Source organism: Bos taurus, chromosome 3 (assembly GCF_002263795.3).
Source record: "Bos taurus isolate L1 Dominette 01449 registration number 42190680 breed Hereford chromosome 3, ARS-UCD2.0, whole genome shotgun sequence".
Lineage (NCBI taxonomy): Eukaryota > Metazoa > Chordata > Mammalia > Artiodactyla > Bovidae > Bos > Bos taurus.
Window position 1 is genome coordinate 103,397,091 of NC_037330.1, and position 19,506 is coordinate 103,416,596.

The 19,506-nt window shown below is 43.6% G+C and overlaps 1 protein-coding gene and 1 pseudogene across 1 annotated transcript in view; both read right to left on the minus strand.

The window, feature by feature from the left end:
* Window positions 1–680: 680 nt before the first annotated feature.
* The window catches only part of ERMAP (erythroblast membrane associated protein (Scianna blood group)), a 35,139-nt gene continuing 16,313 nt past the window's right edge, over window positions 681–19,506 (minus strand). The window contains exons 2-10 of the mRNA XM_010803775.3: window positions 11,773–11,862; window positions 9,082–9,198; window positions 8,360–8,392; window positions 7,330–7,362; window positions 5,215–5,235; window positions 4,433–4,453; window positions 4,311–4,337; window positions 4,158–4,184; window positions 681–2,581 (exon numbers count right to left, since the gene is read on the minus strand). Coding sequence (XP_010802077.2) covers window positions 1,857–2,581; window positions 4,158–4,184; window positions 4,311–4,337; window positions 4,433–4,453; window positions 5,215–5,235; window positions 7,330–7,362; window positions 8,360–8,392; window positions 9,082–9,198; window positions 11,773–11,862 — 1,094 coding nt within the window. The 3' untranslated portion in view covers window positions 681–1,856. The remainder of the gene's footprint in view (window positions 2,582–4,157; window positions 4,185–4,310; window positions 4,338–4,432; window positions 4,454–5,214; window positions 5,236–7,329; window positions 7,363–8,359; window positions 8,393–9,081; window positions 9,199–11,772; window positions 11,863–19,506) is intronic.
* Window positions 11,871–19,129, minus strand: LOC788834 (peroxiredoxin-1-like; annotated as a pseudogene).

Sequence of the window (19,506 nt, forward strand, 5' to 3'; positions counted from 1 at the left end):
CCTGGGTGTTCTTTGGAAGAAATGATGCTAAAGCTGAAACTCCAGTACTTTGGCCACCTCATACGAAAGAGTTGACTCATTGGAAAAGACTCTGATGCTGGGAGGGATTGGGGGCAGGAGGAGAAGGGGACAACAGAGGATGAGATGGCATCACCGACTCAATGGACATGAGTCTGAGTGAACTCCGGGAGTTGGTGATGGACAGGGAGGCCTGGCGTGCTGCAGTTTATGGGGTCGCAAAGAGTCAGACACGACTGAGCGACTGAACTGAACTGAACTGAATCAAATATGTAGACTAAAATTCTACAATCCTCTCACATCTTCAAGGTATTTCAGTGCAAAGAGAAAAAAGAGTATTGTCTTCAGAGACAGATACACTAGGTTTATAAACCCAGTTCTACCACCTTGCATTATTTCCTTCCCTTATAAAATCCCTGGCTGAATTACTGTAAGAATTAAATAAGTTAACATATGTAATACTTCTACCACCACAAATGTCAGTTCTCTTTCCTGTTGGTAAGTTTTCTTGGGTGCAACCAGTGTGAACAATGTGAATCAGTTTTAAGACTGGGATAGTCACAAATTATGGTTGAAACTAAATATGGATGAGTGAAATATAAATTGCCCACATACACTACGACTTTATAAATGGATATAAATGAAATACTGAGAAGGCAGACTCAGAAATAAAACTGTGGCTTTATTTTTAACTGTGGTTAAACTCTCATGGGTGGAATCAAGGCTCTTCAAAAGCAGTCTTGTAATGTGCCTTTTGCTTATCAGCCCAAAGCCTTTCCCCACAACTTCTCATTCCCAATGAAAATAAGAGCATGCCAAATACCAAGCTTTTATTTAAGGACTGTACAAAAGCAAACAAAAAATTCCTCTCTGAATCTCAGAGGGGATTCAAAAGGATCAGTGTAACACAGGGCCTCACTCACAGCTGCTTTTTCAAGGCCACACACAGCTGGGCTACTCTGTATGAAGCCTTGCTTCCTATCTTCCTGATGGTGATCCTTAGGTTTTTCAAAATTAAGGTTACGGCTACCACGTTTAAAGTCCCCATACCTGGCTATCACCAAGTTAGCTTTGAAAACATTCTCTGGTGGCTCAAATGGTAAAGAATCTGCCTGCAATGTGGGTGACCTAGGTTCCATCTCTGGATTGGGAAGATTTCCTGGAGGATGTCATGGCAACCCACTCCAGTATTCTTGCCTGGAGAATCCCCATGGACGGAAGAGTCTGCAGTCTATAGGGTTGCAAAGAGTCGGACACAACTGAGTTACTTAACACACCCATATATTAGTTCTGCTTGTCACCAAAGTATGTTGTAGATAGCATCAAGGAAATAGAAAACAATGACTTTCTTTTTTTAAATCCCTCTGGCCCTCTGCTCTATATTCCAGAAGAAAGAAGAAACAGTACGTGATCCAAAAAAAGTTTGGTTAGAGGCCTGAACTGAGAAAAGGAGAAAAGCAATTCTTGATGTGATAAGTCAGGACTGGGCATCCTAACTTCATAACTACAAGCCTGAGTGCAGGATGAGGCAGGATGAAGGCTTTTAAGAAGCCCCTTGAGTACAGAGTCCCTATATCTCAGTGACACACATTTTACACTGTCACCTAAACCTAATCTGATTGTTCATTTGGTTTTCAAGAATTCTTCCAGGGCAATAGAAACTTCAAGTTCCCAGAAATTCTAAAACTGAGCCCTGGGAGAAAGGTGGTGCAAGAGAAACCATAAAGGGGTTTGGGTTGGGTGAAAGGAGAGGAGATGGTCCAGAATCACTGGGCCAGAAGACTGAAGTCCAGGGCACTGGGCTAGAGAGTCTGAGAATCAGGTGACGAGGCCCATCCCTAAAAAGAAGGAACCTTGAGCCCCTGAAGGGCTGGGCCAAGGTCAGAAGACCAGGACAGGATCATATCTCTGAGTGGGATGAGCTCTGATGCCTGAGCAGGGAGCAAGAAAGGGTCCACTTGCAGGGCCACATCTCCATTAGCCTGGCCTTTTTCTTCTGTGTTGGGGACAGTTGATTCCTCTGGTTTCTGGAGTTCAGAACAGATAATTAGAGGTGCCGTGTTTTTCCCTCCATCATGAAGGCAAGGTTCAAAGAAAGGGCGGAGGGGGCCGGAGAAACTGTGGGTGAAAGTAAAGATGTGGGACTGGTTGGTCACGTTGTAGAAGGAGATGACTCCTGCTTCATAGTCCAGGAAAATCCCCACGCACCTCATGGGCTCTTTCAGGCGGAAGGAGGTCTGCGGGGATGTGAGGGCCTCGTACTCATTCCCGTGATTCTGTCGCAGGAGCCAGTGTCCGTTGGCGGGCGAGGCGGTGACCTTCCCCTTCCTGCTCACTGACTCACTACACACCCCCAGGGCCCATTTGGTCTTGTCTGCCACAGACACCTCCCAGTAGTGACAGCCAGCTATGAAGTACTCGGAGCCCAGGACGCTGACAACGAAGTCAAATCGCTCGGGATTGTCGGGCACGGGCTGCCTTGTGTCTCCAAGCTTCACACACTTGCGGTCCTCAGACAGGATGAGTTTGGGATGCGCTGTATCTGGGTCCAGGGTCACAGTCACTGCAGAGAGTCACAGAGAGATGAGGTTTAGGAAGCTAAGTCTCCAGCGACCTCTGAGTAGCTGTGGAGGGAATAATCATCTCTAGGTCTGCAACCATGGTGCCCTCATCCCCACATGTCCTGGAACTAAAAAAAAATACATTGTCCAGTCTTCTAGATCTACTCGTGGATTAAGTAAAAGAGGGCAAAGTTTTTCATCTGTCTGTGAAGCTGTCTTAATCCTTAAGAAATATTGCCTTTGTCTTTGCTGGTCCAAAGGACTCTCACATATGAAAATAAACAAGTTTTGATGTTAGACCCAGTAGCGTGATAGCATATTGGAGCCCCAGCTATGTCTTACACTAGTTATGTGATACTGGGCTTGTTATTCATCTCTAAACCTTCATCTGTAAAGTGGGAATAATAGCAACACCAATGTTGGAGAGTTGTTGTGCAGATTTGATGAGCTAATGCACTAGATAATGAGTGTGTGATGCTCATTTTCTTAACTAAAATTATTGCTTATAATCATCATCTTAAAATGCTAATGTAGAGAGATAACTTCCTTAAAATTATGGATTAGGAGGGTGACAATGAATCTCCTTCCTTCCCCAAGTCAAAAAACAGGCTCATTTTGGAGAGTTAAATCCACAAAATGCACACTCAGTTAAGCAGTGGGAATGAATCAGACTGGGAGAGTGAAAAGGGTTTGTGAGTTCCCAGAATGTCAATAGAGGTGACCCGGTGTTTTCTCAATGGGCCGACTCATGGATTCTATTGATCCTGCCTAAACAAAAACCTTCTGAATGGAAGGGGGATGAGCATCTTGGAAAACACAGGAAGGGCAGAAGAGCAGTGAAAATAACAGGTCTCATTCAAACAGCAACAAAAAATGTGATCTATGAAAAAAATTGAAGAGATGTGCAAATCTTTTCAAATAAAACTATGAAACCTTTTTGTAGTCTACATTGCTGGGGCTGCTGCCCAACTCACTCTCTTCTCTGAGAAGCACCACTCACCAAGGAAACGGATCTTCAGAGAAAGAAGGATGTGGCAGATGCGCAGAAAGAGACAGGAGCACTGACTAGCTGTCCAGTAGTGGGAAAGGAAGGAGTGCTCAACCTGAAAGCACAGGAGAGACTACAGGAAAAGACGAATAGACTTGACCACAGAAAAATAAAACACTCATGCTTCAAAAGAGGACATTAACATGCGAAAGAAAAACTCAGAAACATACTGTGTGAAAAATACGACCAAGGGTTAATACTGCAAGAAGTCCCCACAAATTGAAAAGTAGCCAGAATAGGACAGGAGCAGACAAGTCACAGAGAGAAAATACAAATAACCAATGAACCTAAGAAAAATCTCAAAAATCATAAAATACCCTTAAGAAGAGTAAACCAAATATTTATCAGTGTTTTTAAAAGAAAGGAGACTTTCTAAATCTAAATTTGATCCTCCCAAAATAAAAGATTGTCAAAATTTGAATTACAGATAAACAGATTAGATTTAAAATTTGTTAAAATTACAGTCTGCCTCCTAAAGGAACAGAGTCATGGGCTCTCAACTGTGGATCCATCTGACTGGTGTACCTTACCAAAGTGCAGCCGGGCCCTTCTCCAGCCTGAAAGACAGAAAAAAAAGGCATTGTTAGAGTGACGGAGAAATAAATGGAGACTTTCTGATACAGGGTGGGGGTGGGGAATGGTGGAAGGATGAGTAGGGGCTGGATGGGGAAAGTGCATCTCACCTGAGTTTGCTGCAGCTCTTTTTAACTCTACAAAAGAAGAAACACAGAGAATGAGTTTTCATTGGAAGCAGAATCAGCAGGAAAGAAGATGTTATGGCAGTTATAAGAGCAGGGTTACTTACTCAGTTCTCTCCGGAGTTTCTCTAGAGAATAAAAACAATTTGACAAATCAGAATGAGGGCTTCTACATGCCTGTGATGCTCCAGTCCCATCCCAACCACACTCCTAGAGCAGATCCTTCCCCCATGACAGTGTTTCAACCGCAATGACTCCCAGCCCGGGTCCCCAGCGATAATGCAGAGGGTCAGCAAGTTCCTATGGGAGCCAAAATGACCTGCAGACTGAACGTACAACGCATCTCACGTAAATGTATACAATGTTGTGGGAGAAAAATAAAATATAGATTCATTTAAAACTGGTATTGAATTTCCATTAGATTTGCTAATGCATATTTTCTCAGTGTGAAATCATATAGATACGTCACGTGTTTGAGGATTTGGGGTAGTTGTTGTTATAACGAGGTTCTCATACATGAAAGGGTAGAGAAGCACTGCTCCGTATATTCACTTGAATGAGGATCCATCTACCTCGGATTCCACCTAACCGAATGTCATGCCTGAGTGATAGCAGTGTCTTCCTGATGACTTCACCTGGAGGAGGTACCTCTCTTCTTGCTAAAACATGTCCTTTTTAGAGACCAGATAACAACTGTGCAGGAAACAGGAGCAGGGAATATTTGAGGAAAAAAAAAAAAGAGGCCTTTATGAAGCCAAAAAGTTCCCAACCCATATGCTTTAAGTACCCTTGCCCCCTCTCTTCTGCCCAGGAGGTGAATCTGGGACTCTCATCCTAAAACAAAGATGTCTGCAGAAGGTTTGGAGCACAGATGAGAAGCAGAACTTACTGAGGGCTTTATGGAGTCGTCCTAGAAAACAGAGAAAGAAGCACAAGTGAGCAGGAGGGCTCATCATGCCACCCCCGCACCGCCCCCCCCACCCCCCCCCCCCCCGCCGGTGGAAAAAATGATGATGATCCCATCAGCCCCCAGTCCAGTCACATCTCCCTAAGGGCAGATGTGGAAATTCACTAGTGCCCGTTCCACTTTCCAGATGACCTGGACTACCCTGACTGTGGTTCCTCTTCCCTTCCCTTTGTCTGTCTGGTTTCCTTTCCGCTGTCTGTATGAATTTTTCCATATGTTTTTAACTAGTGTCCATAAGTGTATGCCTTGCTGCTCTTTTATAACTGTTGGGCTTCCCTGGTGGCTCAGATGGTAAAGAATCTGCCTGGAATGCAGGAGACCTGGGTTTGATCCATGGATCAGGAAGATCCCCCGGAGAAGGGAATGGCTACCCACTCCAGTATTCTTCCCTGGAGAATTCCTTGGACAGATGAGCCTGGTGGGCCAGAGTCCCTGGAGTTACAGAGAGTCAGACATGACTGAACACGCCGTAATATCTATGGTGTAAAACCAGCTGAAGACCCACTGTCCACTTACTGACATGTTCTTTTATTCTCTACAGTAGCCCTCCCTGAAGAACTGTGACCCCAGGAGGTCTGGGACATGTGCATATGCTTCTGTGCTGTGGGGGAGTGCCTCCAGCTTCTCTGGAAGGGTCACCCGTCCACGTTTCCACTCAGCACTGGCCCCACCACAGAGCTGAAGTTATTCATCTGAGTTTACTGTCAGCCTTGTGCTAAGGGCTGGGCATGCATTAGGTGCTGGGCATTGGGGCAGTGAAGCTGAATATGATACAGCCTCCCAACAAGACAGTATTTTATCATTCTCACTACCAACAGCCTCCATTCATTGTGTCCTGTTCTTATGACGTAGGTCTTGAATCCTCTCAACAATGTGAGGTGCATATAATGATTATTCCCATTTTACAGAGTGGTGGCCTGGGGCTCAGAGGGACATGGAAATTTGTCCAGATTATCCAGCTAGTAAGTGGCCGAGGAGGCAGGATTCACACGCAAGTCTGTCTGACTCCTAGCTGGAGGCTTTCATACTACCCCACACTGTCCCTTCCCTTCTAGGACAGGATGGTCATTGCACGGTCATTGCATCCTTGAGGCTGCATCCCACACTTTAACCAGCCCGGAGGAGATGAGATGGGGGAAGGGAGGAGATGCCGAAATCATTGCATGTGGAGCCATTTCTGAGCTAGAAGACAATGATTTGTCTTCCCAGATAGACTTTCAAAGGGCAGAGTCCCACCTGCTTTTTGAATCCAGGGTTCTATCTTTTACCCTCAGTGGCCCAGAGCAAGCATTTAATTAATGAAGACAAAATGGTAATAAGAGAAAGGTTTCAGGAATTGTAACAGGAGGGTGTTTTTTTTTTAAGTTGTCTTTGATAATACTGAAAACAATCAGGTGAGAGGATTTATTATCACAGTTTTACAGATGAGGAAACCAAACCTCAGAGTAGTAAAGTGACTTAAGCCAGGCCTATAAGTGGCAGATCTGAACCAGCTGCTGCTGACTCCAGCACCTACGATCCTCCCACTGTATCGCACCACCTCTGTCGATGCAAAGTTTGTATGGATCCTTGAGATTCTCGTACACCCTGTAATACCTTGTTTTAAAAAAAAAAATTGGGACCTGTACCACACAGCCTGCAAGGTCTTAGTTCCCCAACCAAGGATCACATCTGTGCCTCCTGCATTGGAAGTGCAGATTCTTAACCACTGGACCGCGAGGGAAGTCCCCCATATACCATTTTAATATATTTTTACATAGTATATAGATCTTCTTTTTAGGTGATTGGTGGAAAAGCCAATGAATGGACCAATGAACTCTGACCACAGGCATCCCCTCACCCATAGCTACCAACCCTTGATACTGGAAAGCAAAGTCCAATAATACGAACAGAGGAGATATGTGTGGGGAGTGTGTGCGTGTGTATGCACATACACACATGTATATTGTATGTTTAACAAGCGACTGTCAGCATTTATGTAGAAGGAGAAAAAATATGCTATCTGTTCCCTGCCCTTTATGCTATACATATAATTACCTTTTTCTTTTGCATGGTCTGAGAGAAGATTTTCTAGAGGAAGGAAAGTAAAAGGAAATGAGATTCTATGCCATTTTCTTGAGGATCCCTGCTTCTTACTGAGTTTAGGGCTCTTGAACATATCCTCCTCTACCTCCACCTCCTCCTCCCTGATCCAGGCCCTCATCACCTCCCATCAGGATGCCAGAAAGAGTGGCCCAAATTGCCCTCACGTTCTGTCTCCTCCCTCTGGTCTCCTTTCAACACAGCAGCCAGAGAGAGCTTTCTGGAAGCATAGTTCTGGTCGGGATATCCCACTCACAGCTTCACCACTGCTCCAAGGAGAAAGATGAAGACCTTCATGGGATCCCCAGGGCCTCACACGCTGGTCCCTGGCTCACTCTGCAGCAGCATCTGCTGCCACCTTCCCCTCACTCAGGCACCATGTCTCTTTCTCAAGCTCTTCTGCTGTGGGTGGCTTTCTGTGCTCCCTTCCCCCATGTCAGTCCATCCTCCAGGCCAAACATCACTTCCTTTGGAAAGTCCTCTTCTATCCCTGAAGTCTGGTTAGTTTCACCCAGTCACCGTCTCTCCAGCCTTCAGAACTTCCATCTGTGGCATCTGTCTCACTATTAAAGCCAGGTGTACCTCCCTGACGGGATCAAAGCTTCCAAGAAGGCAAAGACTGTGCCCACTTTCACTCACCATCGTGTCACAAGCATCTGGTATAGTCTGAACCACTTAGTAGAGAATTATCAATTATTTGTTGAATGAATAAACATGTCCCCTGTCTTAGACCTACATGACTCTTCCAGAATCAGATCAAGCCATGGGTTCACAGACAAAATCACCAAACACATTGGAAGGCAAGAGATTACAAAAAAGAATCATCAGAAAGTGGAAATGACAGGTGCTGATCCCCCACCCCACTACTGTCACCAGCAAGGACAGCAGATGCCAGGATCTGCAGGTCCAGAATTTAGATTAGTGGGTCCCGGGGACACAAAATGAACAAACGGAGAAACATCTCCACCCAGCCCAGGACACTTACCTACCTCCATCGCATGTTCATAGAGAAGCCTCTCTGGAAGGGAGAGAGAGAGATGTGAGCTTAAGGAAGGGTCTTTTCCTTTTTTTTAAGGAAGGCCCTTTTCTAACACCCACTCCAGTGTTCTTGCCTGGAGAATCCCAGGGACGGAGGAGCCTGGTGGGCTGCCATCTATGGGGTCGCACAGAGTCGGACACGACTGATGTGACTTAGCAGCAGCAGCAGCAGCAGCTTTTCTAAAAAGGTGGCAGCAGATGCTGCTGCAGAGTGAGCCAGGGACCAGCGTGTGGCCTGAGCAGGATTTTGCTCCCTGTCACTATGAGTGTCTGACCATTAGAAAGGATTAGAGGGTCTTCAAACCATCAGATGCAGAAAGGAGTGTTGGATTATGTGATTTTTCAAAGTCCTTTGCAACCCTGAGAGCCATGAAATGCAACCCTATTAAGGGTTTCATCCAATGGATACAACTGGAGTTCTTAATTAATTAGAAGATTGGCATGATGTGTTATGTGCTAATTTCTCTAAAGATGAGAATTCACAGCCCTGCCCAGGAGCTTCCTATTGATCCGCTCTGCAATGTGGACTCCGAGAGCATGGCTTTACCAGTTTTCTCCCAGACAACCTACCGATAACTGTTGAATCTGTGTCGGCATCCTCCCAGCCTTTCCCTAGAGAGTCTGCAGTACTATTTCCTGCCAGTCTGGGCTCCCTTACCACTCAGTTACCTTTTGACCTTCTTTGCTTCCAGATGATGTAAATGCCCACCATGATGAAAATCCCCAGAACAGGTAGGATCACAGTAAGAGCCACGGCTGATGGCGAGAAGCTCCCTGGAGATTCGGCTGAAACAGAAACCACCTGTGACCACCCACTCAGAGCTTCTCCCATGCCAAGGGCCCCACTTTGAATGGCAGGTGTCTCAGGCACATCCCACAGCCTTTGTCACCTCAAGAGACACCTTAAGCCAAGATGGTGAGGGGCTCTGCTTCTCTCAGCAACTCAAAGCCCAGATGATCAAGGGATGACTTTAAAGTGAGATGTTTATCTCTCAGGATTGGTTTCAATGACCCTGCCTGAAGACAATGAGTCAAACTCAGCAATTTGGACTTCCCTGGTGGTCCAGTGGTTAAGAATCCTCCTGCCAATGCAGAGGACACAGGTTCGATCCCTGTTCCAGGAAGATTCCACAGGCCATAGGACAACTAAGCCCGTGCATCACAACTACTGAGCCAATACTCAGGAACTACTGAAGCCTGGGCACTCTACAGCCTGTGCTTTGCAACAACAGAAGCTGCCACAATGAAAAGCCCGAGCACCAAAACTAGAGAGCAGCCTCTGCTCACCACAACTACAGAAAGCTGATGGGCAGCAAGGAAGACACAGCACAGCCAACAATAAAGTAAATTTAAAAAAAAACTCAGCATCTAGGGACTTCCCTGGTGGTCCAGTGGATAAGACTCTTTGTTTCCAATGCAGGGGGCATGGGTTCAATTCCTTATTTGGGAGCTAAGATCCCACATGTTGTGCAGCATGGTCAAATAAATTTAATTTAAAAAGAATAAAAGGTGTTAGACAAGACAAAAAAAAAAAACTCAGCACCTAAACCACAATCTCACCCTACCCTATATGGAAAAACTACCCAGAGACTTTGCAGAACTGGAGGTGTGCCCTCAGGAATCCCCTATCATCTTGTGAGCACCCACCTGCTTCCCCTTCAAATCCTCACTCCAGGATAGAACAGCCGTCAGTAAACCCTTTTCCCTGAGCCCTATTGGCCAGGGCAAACCAATTTCAATAGAGCTACGGCAGCAAGCCAAATGTCTAAGCAGGAGAGAAAGGAGAAAGGAGAGACAAAGTGGAGAAGGAAATAACAGCAGAAGAGGCTCTTTGACAAGCGGCGAAGAGCATAAGCTGGATGCGAGTCTTTCGCTCAGCACTGCATGACCCCAGGCCAGAGACTGAGGCTCACCAAGCCTGGCCTGCCAACTCTATTGCATTGGGTTCTTGGGAGATTTAATGAGATCAGGTACTTAGCTCTTAGTGAGAGACAGTGACAGTAATAAGAGAAGCGGGGGAGAGAGAAAAGACAAAAGAGATTGGCAGAGATCCATGACTCCTCCCCATCTGGGACCCAAGACCACAGTCTTTCTTGGCTCTAAAACCACTCTGCTCTGCCACAGGGCTCCATGTTTCAAGAGTCTTTAAAAGAGTCATACCCTTTTGACCCATTAATTCTACTTCCAGAAACACATTCTAAGAAAACAATCAGAATCACTTCCCAAAATGTGTGCTAAGATGTGCATTGCACCATTTATTATAATATAAGGAAAAAATAGAAACCTTCAGATGTCTAGAAATGGAGATCTGAATAATTGTATTATGCTATAACCACACAATGAAATACTATGCAGCCCTTAAAAACCATGCTGCAGAGAATGACTTAAGGACATGGGTGAACAATGTTCATGGCATTGTAAATGGAGGGAAAAATAAACCTGAGCAGAAGAATACATACACGTAAACACATAAACACACAGAGATACAGACATACAAGAAAGTCTTCAAAGAAATCCCTCCACTATATACGTATGTATAGACATATATAGTGTGTATATATATTATATATAGTGTGTAGACATATGTATGTCTATATATATAGATCTATGTAAAACTGAATCACTTTGCTATACATCTGAAACTAACACAACATTGTAAATTAACTATGTTTCAGGTTTTTTAATGGTTAAAAAAAAAAGAAATGCCCCCAAATGTTAGCAGTTGTTCTTTCCAATTTATGAGGTTCTAGGTCATTTAGCGGAGAAGGCAATGGCAACCCACTCCAGTACTCTTGCCTGGAAAATCCCATGGGCGGAGGAGCCTGGTAGGCTGCAGTCTATGGGGTCACTAAGAGTCGGACACGACTGAGCAACTTCACTTTCACTTTTCACTTTCATGCATTGGAGAAGGAAGTGGCAACCCACTCCAGTGTTCTTGCCTGGAGAATCCCACAGACAGAGGAGCCTCGTGGGCTGCCTGCCGTCTATGGGGTCGCACAGAGTCGGACATGACTGAAGCGACTTAGCAACAGCAGCAGCAGGTCATTTAGGGTTTTCTTTAAAATGTTCTGTATTTTTTCAAATTGTCCACAATAAACATTTGTTATTGACAGTATTTTAAAAACCCCCAAATTGCTTTCTTAAGTTTCAACTAGCATAGGAGTTTTCTCTGGAACCACCAGGGACTTCAAGCTTTTTTCCTACCCTGCATTTATCTCCTATGACCATGGCTACGGTCTTCTCTTGGCCGAGGGCCACGCTGCAGATGGTGCAGTACACATTCCCCAGAGTGCTGTCCCTGACTCTGTTGGACACCTTTGCCCAATGTCCCAGGCAGGGAAGAGGTTCAGAAACTCTTACCTGACATGTGCAAAGGCAGCTGGAGGAAGACCAGTGTGATGAAGCATCTGGAGAGCCAGGAGCCTGAGTAACTTGGCATCTTCATCCAAACTAGGAGGACAGACACAGGGAGACATCAAAAGGAGTCAGTGAGCTTGATGTGAGAAAGGGTACCACCCAGCAGATGAGGCGGAGATGGAGGTTGCATAGAGTATGCTCCGGTGTCACAGAAACAAGGTGTCTAATCCCAGCTCTGCTGCTTAGCTCCATGTAAGCTGAGTCTCTGGGACTCAGTTTCTCCATCTTTGAAATGGGTATACTTACTGTGCCTCCTGGCAAGATTATTATGAAGACTGAAGGAGGCTGGCAACACAGAGGCTGGCACCATGGTTTAGTCTATAAATGCCTTTAGTGGGGACAGGAGGGTGAGACACCAACTATGAGTTAGAGAGCACAGGGAGGAGTCTGGAAGAATGAGAACTTATATCCAGAACTAGCCAGATAAACGTGGTAAGGACTGAGTGTTTTTGCGTTTAGTGTCCCAGGTCAGGCTTGGAAAGTGCCTGTTGCAAGCCGATCATGGGCCCACGATGTGGCCCGAAGCACTTCCCTGACAGCTTTTCAAGTCTGACTGTTGGAAAACAAGAAACCAAGGCAGTGAGGTCCCTTCATTTCATCATGAAGGCACTAATTCTACAATTTCAGCATCTGGAGTTAGAAAGACCTGGGCCCAAGGCATAGCTCCATCCATGCATTAGTTCTGTGTCCCTGGGAAAGTTGTCTTTTTTTTTTTTTTTTTTTGATAGTGCTGTGCTGCCATGGGGAATTTCTTTGTTCCCTAACCAGGAATCAAACCCATGCCCCCTGCAATGTAAGCCCTGAGTCTTAACCTCTGGACTGCCAGGGAAGTTCTTAACGTACAAAGGGAGGACCTTCTTCACTTGCCAATGTGAGGGTTCAAGGAAATGATGCATGTAGAGCACCTGTCACCAATACCCGTTGTTATTATTACTAAACTGAAAGAGACCAATCATCCCTGGGAGGTGTGGGTCACCATCTGCACTTGCTATTGTCTGAAATTCCTTGTTGTTTTTCAGTCGCTAAGTCATGTCCAACTCTTTGCAACCCCATGGACTACAGCACTCCAGGCTCCCCTGTCCTTCACTATCTCCCAGAGTTTGCTCAAATTCATGTCCATTGAGTCGGTGATACCATTCAACCATCTCATCCTCTGTCTCCCCCTTCTCCTCCTGCCCCCAGTCTTTCTCAGCATCAGGGTCTTTTCCAATGAGTTAGCTCTTTGCATCAGGTGGCCAAAATATTGGAGCTTTAGCTTCAGCATCAGCCCTTCCAGTGAATATTCAGGGTTGATTTCCTTTAGGATGGACTGATTTGATCTCTTTGCTGTCCAAGGGAGTCTCAAGAGTCTTCTCCAGCACCTCAGTTTGAAAGCATCAGCTCTTCAGTGCTCAGCCTTCTTTATGGTCCAACTCTCACATCTGTACATAACTACTGAAAAAACCATAGCTTTGACTACATGGACCTTTGTCGGCAAAGTGATGTCTCTGCTTTTTAATACACTGTCTAGGTTTGTCATAGCTTTCCTTCCAAGGAGCAAGTGTCTCTCAGTTTCATGTCTGCCATCAAGAAATTCCTTGGTCAGGAAACAAATCTTTCATGCCACCCCTGGGGTTGAAGTGCAAATGCAAACCCTCAAAGAAGAGAGAATCTATCTCTTACATTCTCTTCAAGATTTCAAATCTTTTCCAAAAAGTCACAAGGCTGGGTCCCTGCAGGTCTTGGGAAATGGCAAAATGGAGCTTGGAGTGGGTAGGACGGTCAAAGCAAGGTTGTGAAACTGAAGATGGACTCAAGATTTGAACACATTTCCAGTTCTGTTTATCTCATGGCAAACAGCATACTGGTTTAGGGTTCTATTGTTAGTTTTTGCTTTAAAATTGTGATGCATGCATATAACAACTATGCATAGGGACTTCCCTGGTAGTCCAGTGGTTAAGAGTCCACCTTGCAATGCCGGGGACACAGGTTCTATTCCTGGTCAGGGAATTAAGAACCCAACCGCAGCTGAGCAACTGAGCCTACGCGCCACAGCTAGAGAGTCCGTGCACCACAGCTAAAACCCGATGCAGCCAAATAAATAAATATTTTTACAAAAATTATGCATCGTCTGATACAATTTAGGGAGAAGATGCTTAGAGAAAAGTCAAGAATGCAGACATTAAGCAGTGGTTATTTCTAAGAGTGGGAGAGGAGAACAAAGATGATCTTTACGGTTTTCTCTGTGTATTTTCTAAATTATCTACCTTGAATGTGTATAACTGTGATTATCAGGAAATAAATCTATTAAAAGAAGCAGTAGGAGGATGACCAGGAAGAAAAGGAGAAAAAGGAGGAGAAATAGAGTTCACTTTGGGCAAAGGAACACACAGTCCAGGAGGCACCTCTCTCATTCTTGCTATTGGTGATTTGTGTCTCTTTTTTCTTGATCAGTCTGACTAGAGGTTCATCAATTTTATTGATCTCAACGAATCATCTTTTGGTTTCATCTATTTTCTCTAATGTTTTTCTGTTTCTTATTGTATTCGTTTTTGCTCAGATCTTTATTAATTCCTTTCTTCTGCTTACTCCGGATTTAATTTGTTCTTCTTTCCTTGTTGCTTAGGTCAATGATCTGTGATCTTCTTTCCTAATGTTGTCACTTAGTACAATACAGATGACTATATTACTCATCTTTCCTAATATAGTCATTAGTCATTTAGTCACAAATTTATCCTTAGGAATTGCTTTAGTGACATCCACCAAATCTTGATATGCAGTGGTTTTCATTTTTGTTACAGTCAGAATACATTCCATACTTCTGATTAAATTCAGGCATCCGTGGACCCAGGATACACGGAAGAACCAGGTGGAGAGAGGCATTTTAGGGTGACAGTGAGACAGTAGGGCTCTGAGCCTGAGTCACCACTTACCAACCCATTGTTTAAGCAGAACTTCTAAGCCTCAGTCTCTGTCTTTGTGAAATTGTGAATAAAGACAGTGCTCATTTCAAGAAGTAAAAAAGGAAAAATGTTCTAATTTCCTTTTAATTTCTTCTTTGAATTAAATGTGTTATCTAGTTTCCAAATATTTGAAATTTTTTGAGATGACTTTCTGTTAGTTTCTTTTTTCCCTTTAGCTCACGTTTCATAGAAACTACAAAAGATTAGAAGTGATACCCTACTACTATGCACCCTACTACTGAACACATCAGTTGGCCTGCCCCATAACACAGCTCAGGTCATTCCGTCCAGAGGAAGAGAGGCTTGCCTCCCCAGCTCCTGCAGGAAAGGCCTGTCCTGTACCATACCACATCTAGAATGAGTGTAAGGTCTTGGTTTGAAGCATGGCAGTAGGACAAAGGAGGTTTTGTTCTCAAGGCCCTCTACTGCAACCTGGCCCTAAAATGGCCCAGGGCTCAGTTCTACCTGGAGAAATATTCTTTGCTCTTCTGGACATCAGACTTGACGGTATTACTGCCAGGCTTCCAGCCAGCTGGGCATACTTTTCCACATGTGTCAATAAACTGAAAGTCCTGACCTAGTCTCAATGTCGCATCCACAGAGTGGCCAACAGGAAGGTCGTTGGTGGTGATCTTTCAAAGGATACCTTTATCGTCAGTAGTAAAGAGTCTGAATGAGATGCCTTCATCAGCCTTTAAGACCCCATAGTCCTGAGCAATGGTGCCCTTAGGGTCTGAGATCAAGGGAATGTTCACGGGCCCCAGTCCTCCTTGTTTCCTGGGTGCGTTAATCCACGCCAGATGACAAGAAGTGAAAATCCACAGAGACATCCATCACTTGGCAGTTGAGTCTCTCTTTTTTTAAAATTTATTTATTTTAGGCTGCACTGGGTCTTCATTGCTTCTCGAGGGCTTTTGCTAGTTGCAGCGAGAAGGGGCTGTTTTCTGTTGTGAAACAGAAAACCCCAGGCTTCTCGTTACAGACGCTTCTCTTGCTGAGGAGCGCAGGCTCTGGGGTGCACAGGCTTCGGTAGCTGTGGCATGAGAGCCCAGTAGTTGTAGCATATGGACTTTGTTTCCCCGCAGCACATGGAATCTTCCCAGACCAGGGATCGAACCCGTGTCCCCTTCTTTGGCAGGCAGATTCTTAACCACTGCACCACCAAGAAAGACGGGCAATTGAGTTTCTTCAATTCTTCTGCCATATCACTGAAAGCAATGATCTCCATGGGGTACACAAAGGTGAAGTCAAGAGGGTAAAAGAAGGACACAGCACATTTTCTCTATAGTCAGATAGGCTGATATCTTTGAATTGACCATCTGGCACAACAACTATTGCTTTGAACTGAGGGGCACGGTGCCCAGTTTTGGCATTTCCTGAAGACATATTGCTATCAGCAGTTCTCAGGCGGGAACCACAGAGACCAGTCAGGAAGAAGACACACCTCTCTTATTGATTTCTAGTTTAATCCTGTTGGGGCCAGAAAACATACTTCGTGTGGCTTCAACCCTTTGAAATGTATTTACTTATTTTATGGGCTAGTATATGGTCTATTTTGGTAAATGTTTCATGTGTATGTTGCTGTCATTGGGTAGAATGTGACTCACGTGACATGAGACTTGAGCATTTTTATTGAAGGTGTGAATGTTATTCCTCATAATCTCATATGAGAAGAGCAGAGAGTAAACTACTTGACAACATTCCCACACATCTAAGGTTAAATAAAACCAAGAGATAAAAGAAAGGCTTATGTCCCTAGTGAATTGAGGACTAGAGCCAGATGCTTGCTTTCAGTCTTGGCTTGGGCTCTCTATCTGTGTGACTTTGGAGCAAGTCACTTAAACTCTTAGGCCCTGATTTTTCATCTTAAATTGGGAGATTGACTTACATTTGCTGAGTACACTGTCAATTGGGAAGTAACAAGAGATAAGGAAATGTATTTGGCTTTTGATCCAGTAAGAAATATTCTGGAAATCTACCCTAAGGAAAGAATCTGAAATACAGAAGTTTACGTGATGCCAGTAGTATTTGTATAATAGTGAAAAACGGGACCATCTGTAAGTACATCAATAAGGAAATGACTAAGTTAATTACAGTTCATCAAGCCCATGCTTCAAATGTAAGATAATGATGTGTCAAAAGCAAAAAAAGAAAGGCCTATAAAATATGAGTAGTTATTAATCATTAAGGTGTTGGAAATATGGGCAATTTTTTCTCATCTCTATTTCCCAACTTATTAATAAAGTATGATATATTGATGAACAAATGTGTAACATGAAACTAAATTTAGCACAAAGGAAATGTATTTAATTAAAGAATTTTGACTAGATGAAGCTTTAAATCCCTTTCCCCAGCTCCATTATGCTATAATCTTGCTTCCTAAAAGGAAAAACAACATATCAAGGATGTCTAACTTTCAGTTCTCCATTCAGTTCAGTTCAGTTCAGTTGCTCAGTCATGTCCGACTCCCTGCGACCCCAGTTCTCCATTAGAAATATCCTAATTTGGAAAGTTGATACTTCAGATAACAAAACTACTGAGTTAAGAGGGGCATTATTCAAATTCTCTTTTTGAGAGAGCCTTCAGTGGGCAGAGCAATGGTAAAGGAAAACCATGTTATTCAATGGAAGTTTCCAAGCCAGATGGGAACTGGAAACTAGAAGATGGTAGAGGGGAGACAAGGCAGAAGAAAAAGACTGAAAACATAAAAGGGTAAACAGATGGTGAGGAAGAGTTTGCCATCATCAGCTGTCTAGATGTTACCTTTGCTGTAAGTCACCTGTAGGACACCAGGTCCAAAAATTGCTATATGTAAAAGAGTATTTTTCCATTGCTATTCATGTGATTTTAATTTTTTCTTGTATCCATCCTACTCTAAGGAACTTAAAGTCCTCTCTTCTTACTATCTCCCCTAGTCTTTAAAAAAATTTTATTAGAGTATATTTGATTTATAACGTTGTGTTATTTTCAGGGACACAGCAAAGTGAATCAGGTACACATATACATATGTCCACTCTTTTTAAGATTCTTTTCCCCATAGGCCATTATAGAATATCGAGTAGAGTTCCCCATGTTATACTATAGGTCCTTATTAGTTGTCTATTTTATATACTGTAGTGTGTATATGGGCTTCCTGATGGCTCAGACGGTCAAGAACCTACCTGCAATGCAGGAGACCCAGGTTTGATCCCTGGGTTGGGAAGATCTCCTGGAGGAGGAAATGGTAACCTACGCCAGTGTCCTTGCCTAGAGAATCCCATGGACAGAGGAGCCTGGCGGGCTATAGTCCATGAGGTCACAAAGAGTCGGCCACGACTGAAGTGAATGAGCACACACGCACAGTGTATATATATCAATTCCAATCTACCTCTCCCCCATCCTTACTCTCTGGTAACTGTAAGTTTGTTTTCTACATCTGTGACTCTATTTCTATTTTTTAAATAAATTTATTTGTACCCCCCCCCCATTTTTTAAAGATTCTACATGTAAGCAATATCATATGATATTTGTCTTTCTCTGTCTGACTTACTTCACTCAGCATGACAATCTCAGTTCCATCCATGTTGCTGCAAATGGCATTATTTCATTCTTTTTAATGACTGAGTAACAGTCCAGTGTGTATATGTACATCTGTATCCATTTCTTTGTTGATGGATATTTAAGTTGCTTCCATATCCTGGCTACTGTAAATACTACTGCAGTGAACACGGGGGTGTATGTATCTTTTTAAATTATGGTTTCCTTCATGTATATGCCCAGGATTGGGATTGCTGGGTCATATGATAGTTCTATTTTTAGTTTTTTAAGGAACCTCCTTACTGTTCTCCAGGCGGCTTTATCAATTTACCCACCAGCAGTGTAAGAGGGTTCCTTTCCCTCCACATCTTTTCCAGCATGTATTGTTTGCAGAAAAAATTGTGGACAATGGCCATTCTGACCAGTGTGAGGTGAAGCCTCACTGTAGTTTTGATTTGCATTTCTCTAACAATTACTGAATTACATCTTTTCATCTGCTTTTTGACCATCTATAGTTCCCTTACCTTTGGCCTCAAATTCACTCAGGCTCTGGGAACCCTTCACACTGCCTTCTGGAAATGGGTGGTCCCTGCCCTGACAGGCACCCATGGGCAGCCAGCTCCAGCTCACCTCTAGCATAGCCCCATGATATTTCAGCTGTTTTACATTTTTTATCAAATAAAATTTATTACTTTCTCTATCCTAGTTATTTTAGAAAATCTGGAAATTACAAGGGAGAAAGGTGACCAAAACGTGTGAAATGATCTGTAATTCCTTTACCTAAAGATAATATAGTTCTTTAAATATTTTTTCTGTGTAAGTGTATAACTTTTAAAGTAGGACTATATCCTCTGGAGGAGGGAATGGCAACCCATTCCAGTATTGTTGCCTGGAGAATTCCATGGACAGAGGAGCCTGGCGGGCTATAGTCCATGGGATTGTAAAGAGTCAGACACGACTGAGCGACTAAGCACAGCACATACTGTATATGCTGTTTTCATACCCAGCATTTTTACCAAGAACTACATTATGTAGTTTTTCCCTGCCATCAAATATTCTTTTAATAATTTCAGTATTCCATCATGTATATGCAAGAATTTAAAAAACAATATAATAATTTAAAAATAACTTTTAAAATAATATTATAGAATATTCAGGTTTTCCCCAGTGCATTTCTATTATAAGCTTTGCTACAACTGGCTGTGGATTAAAGGTCGGG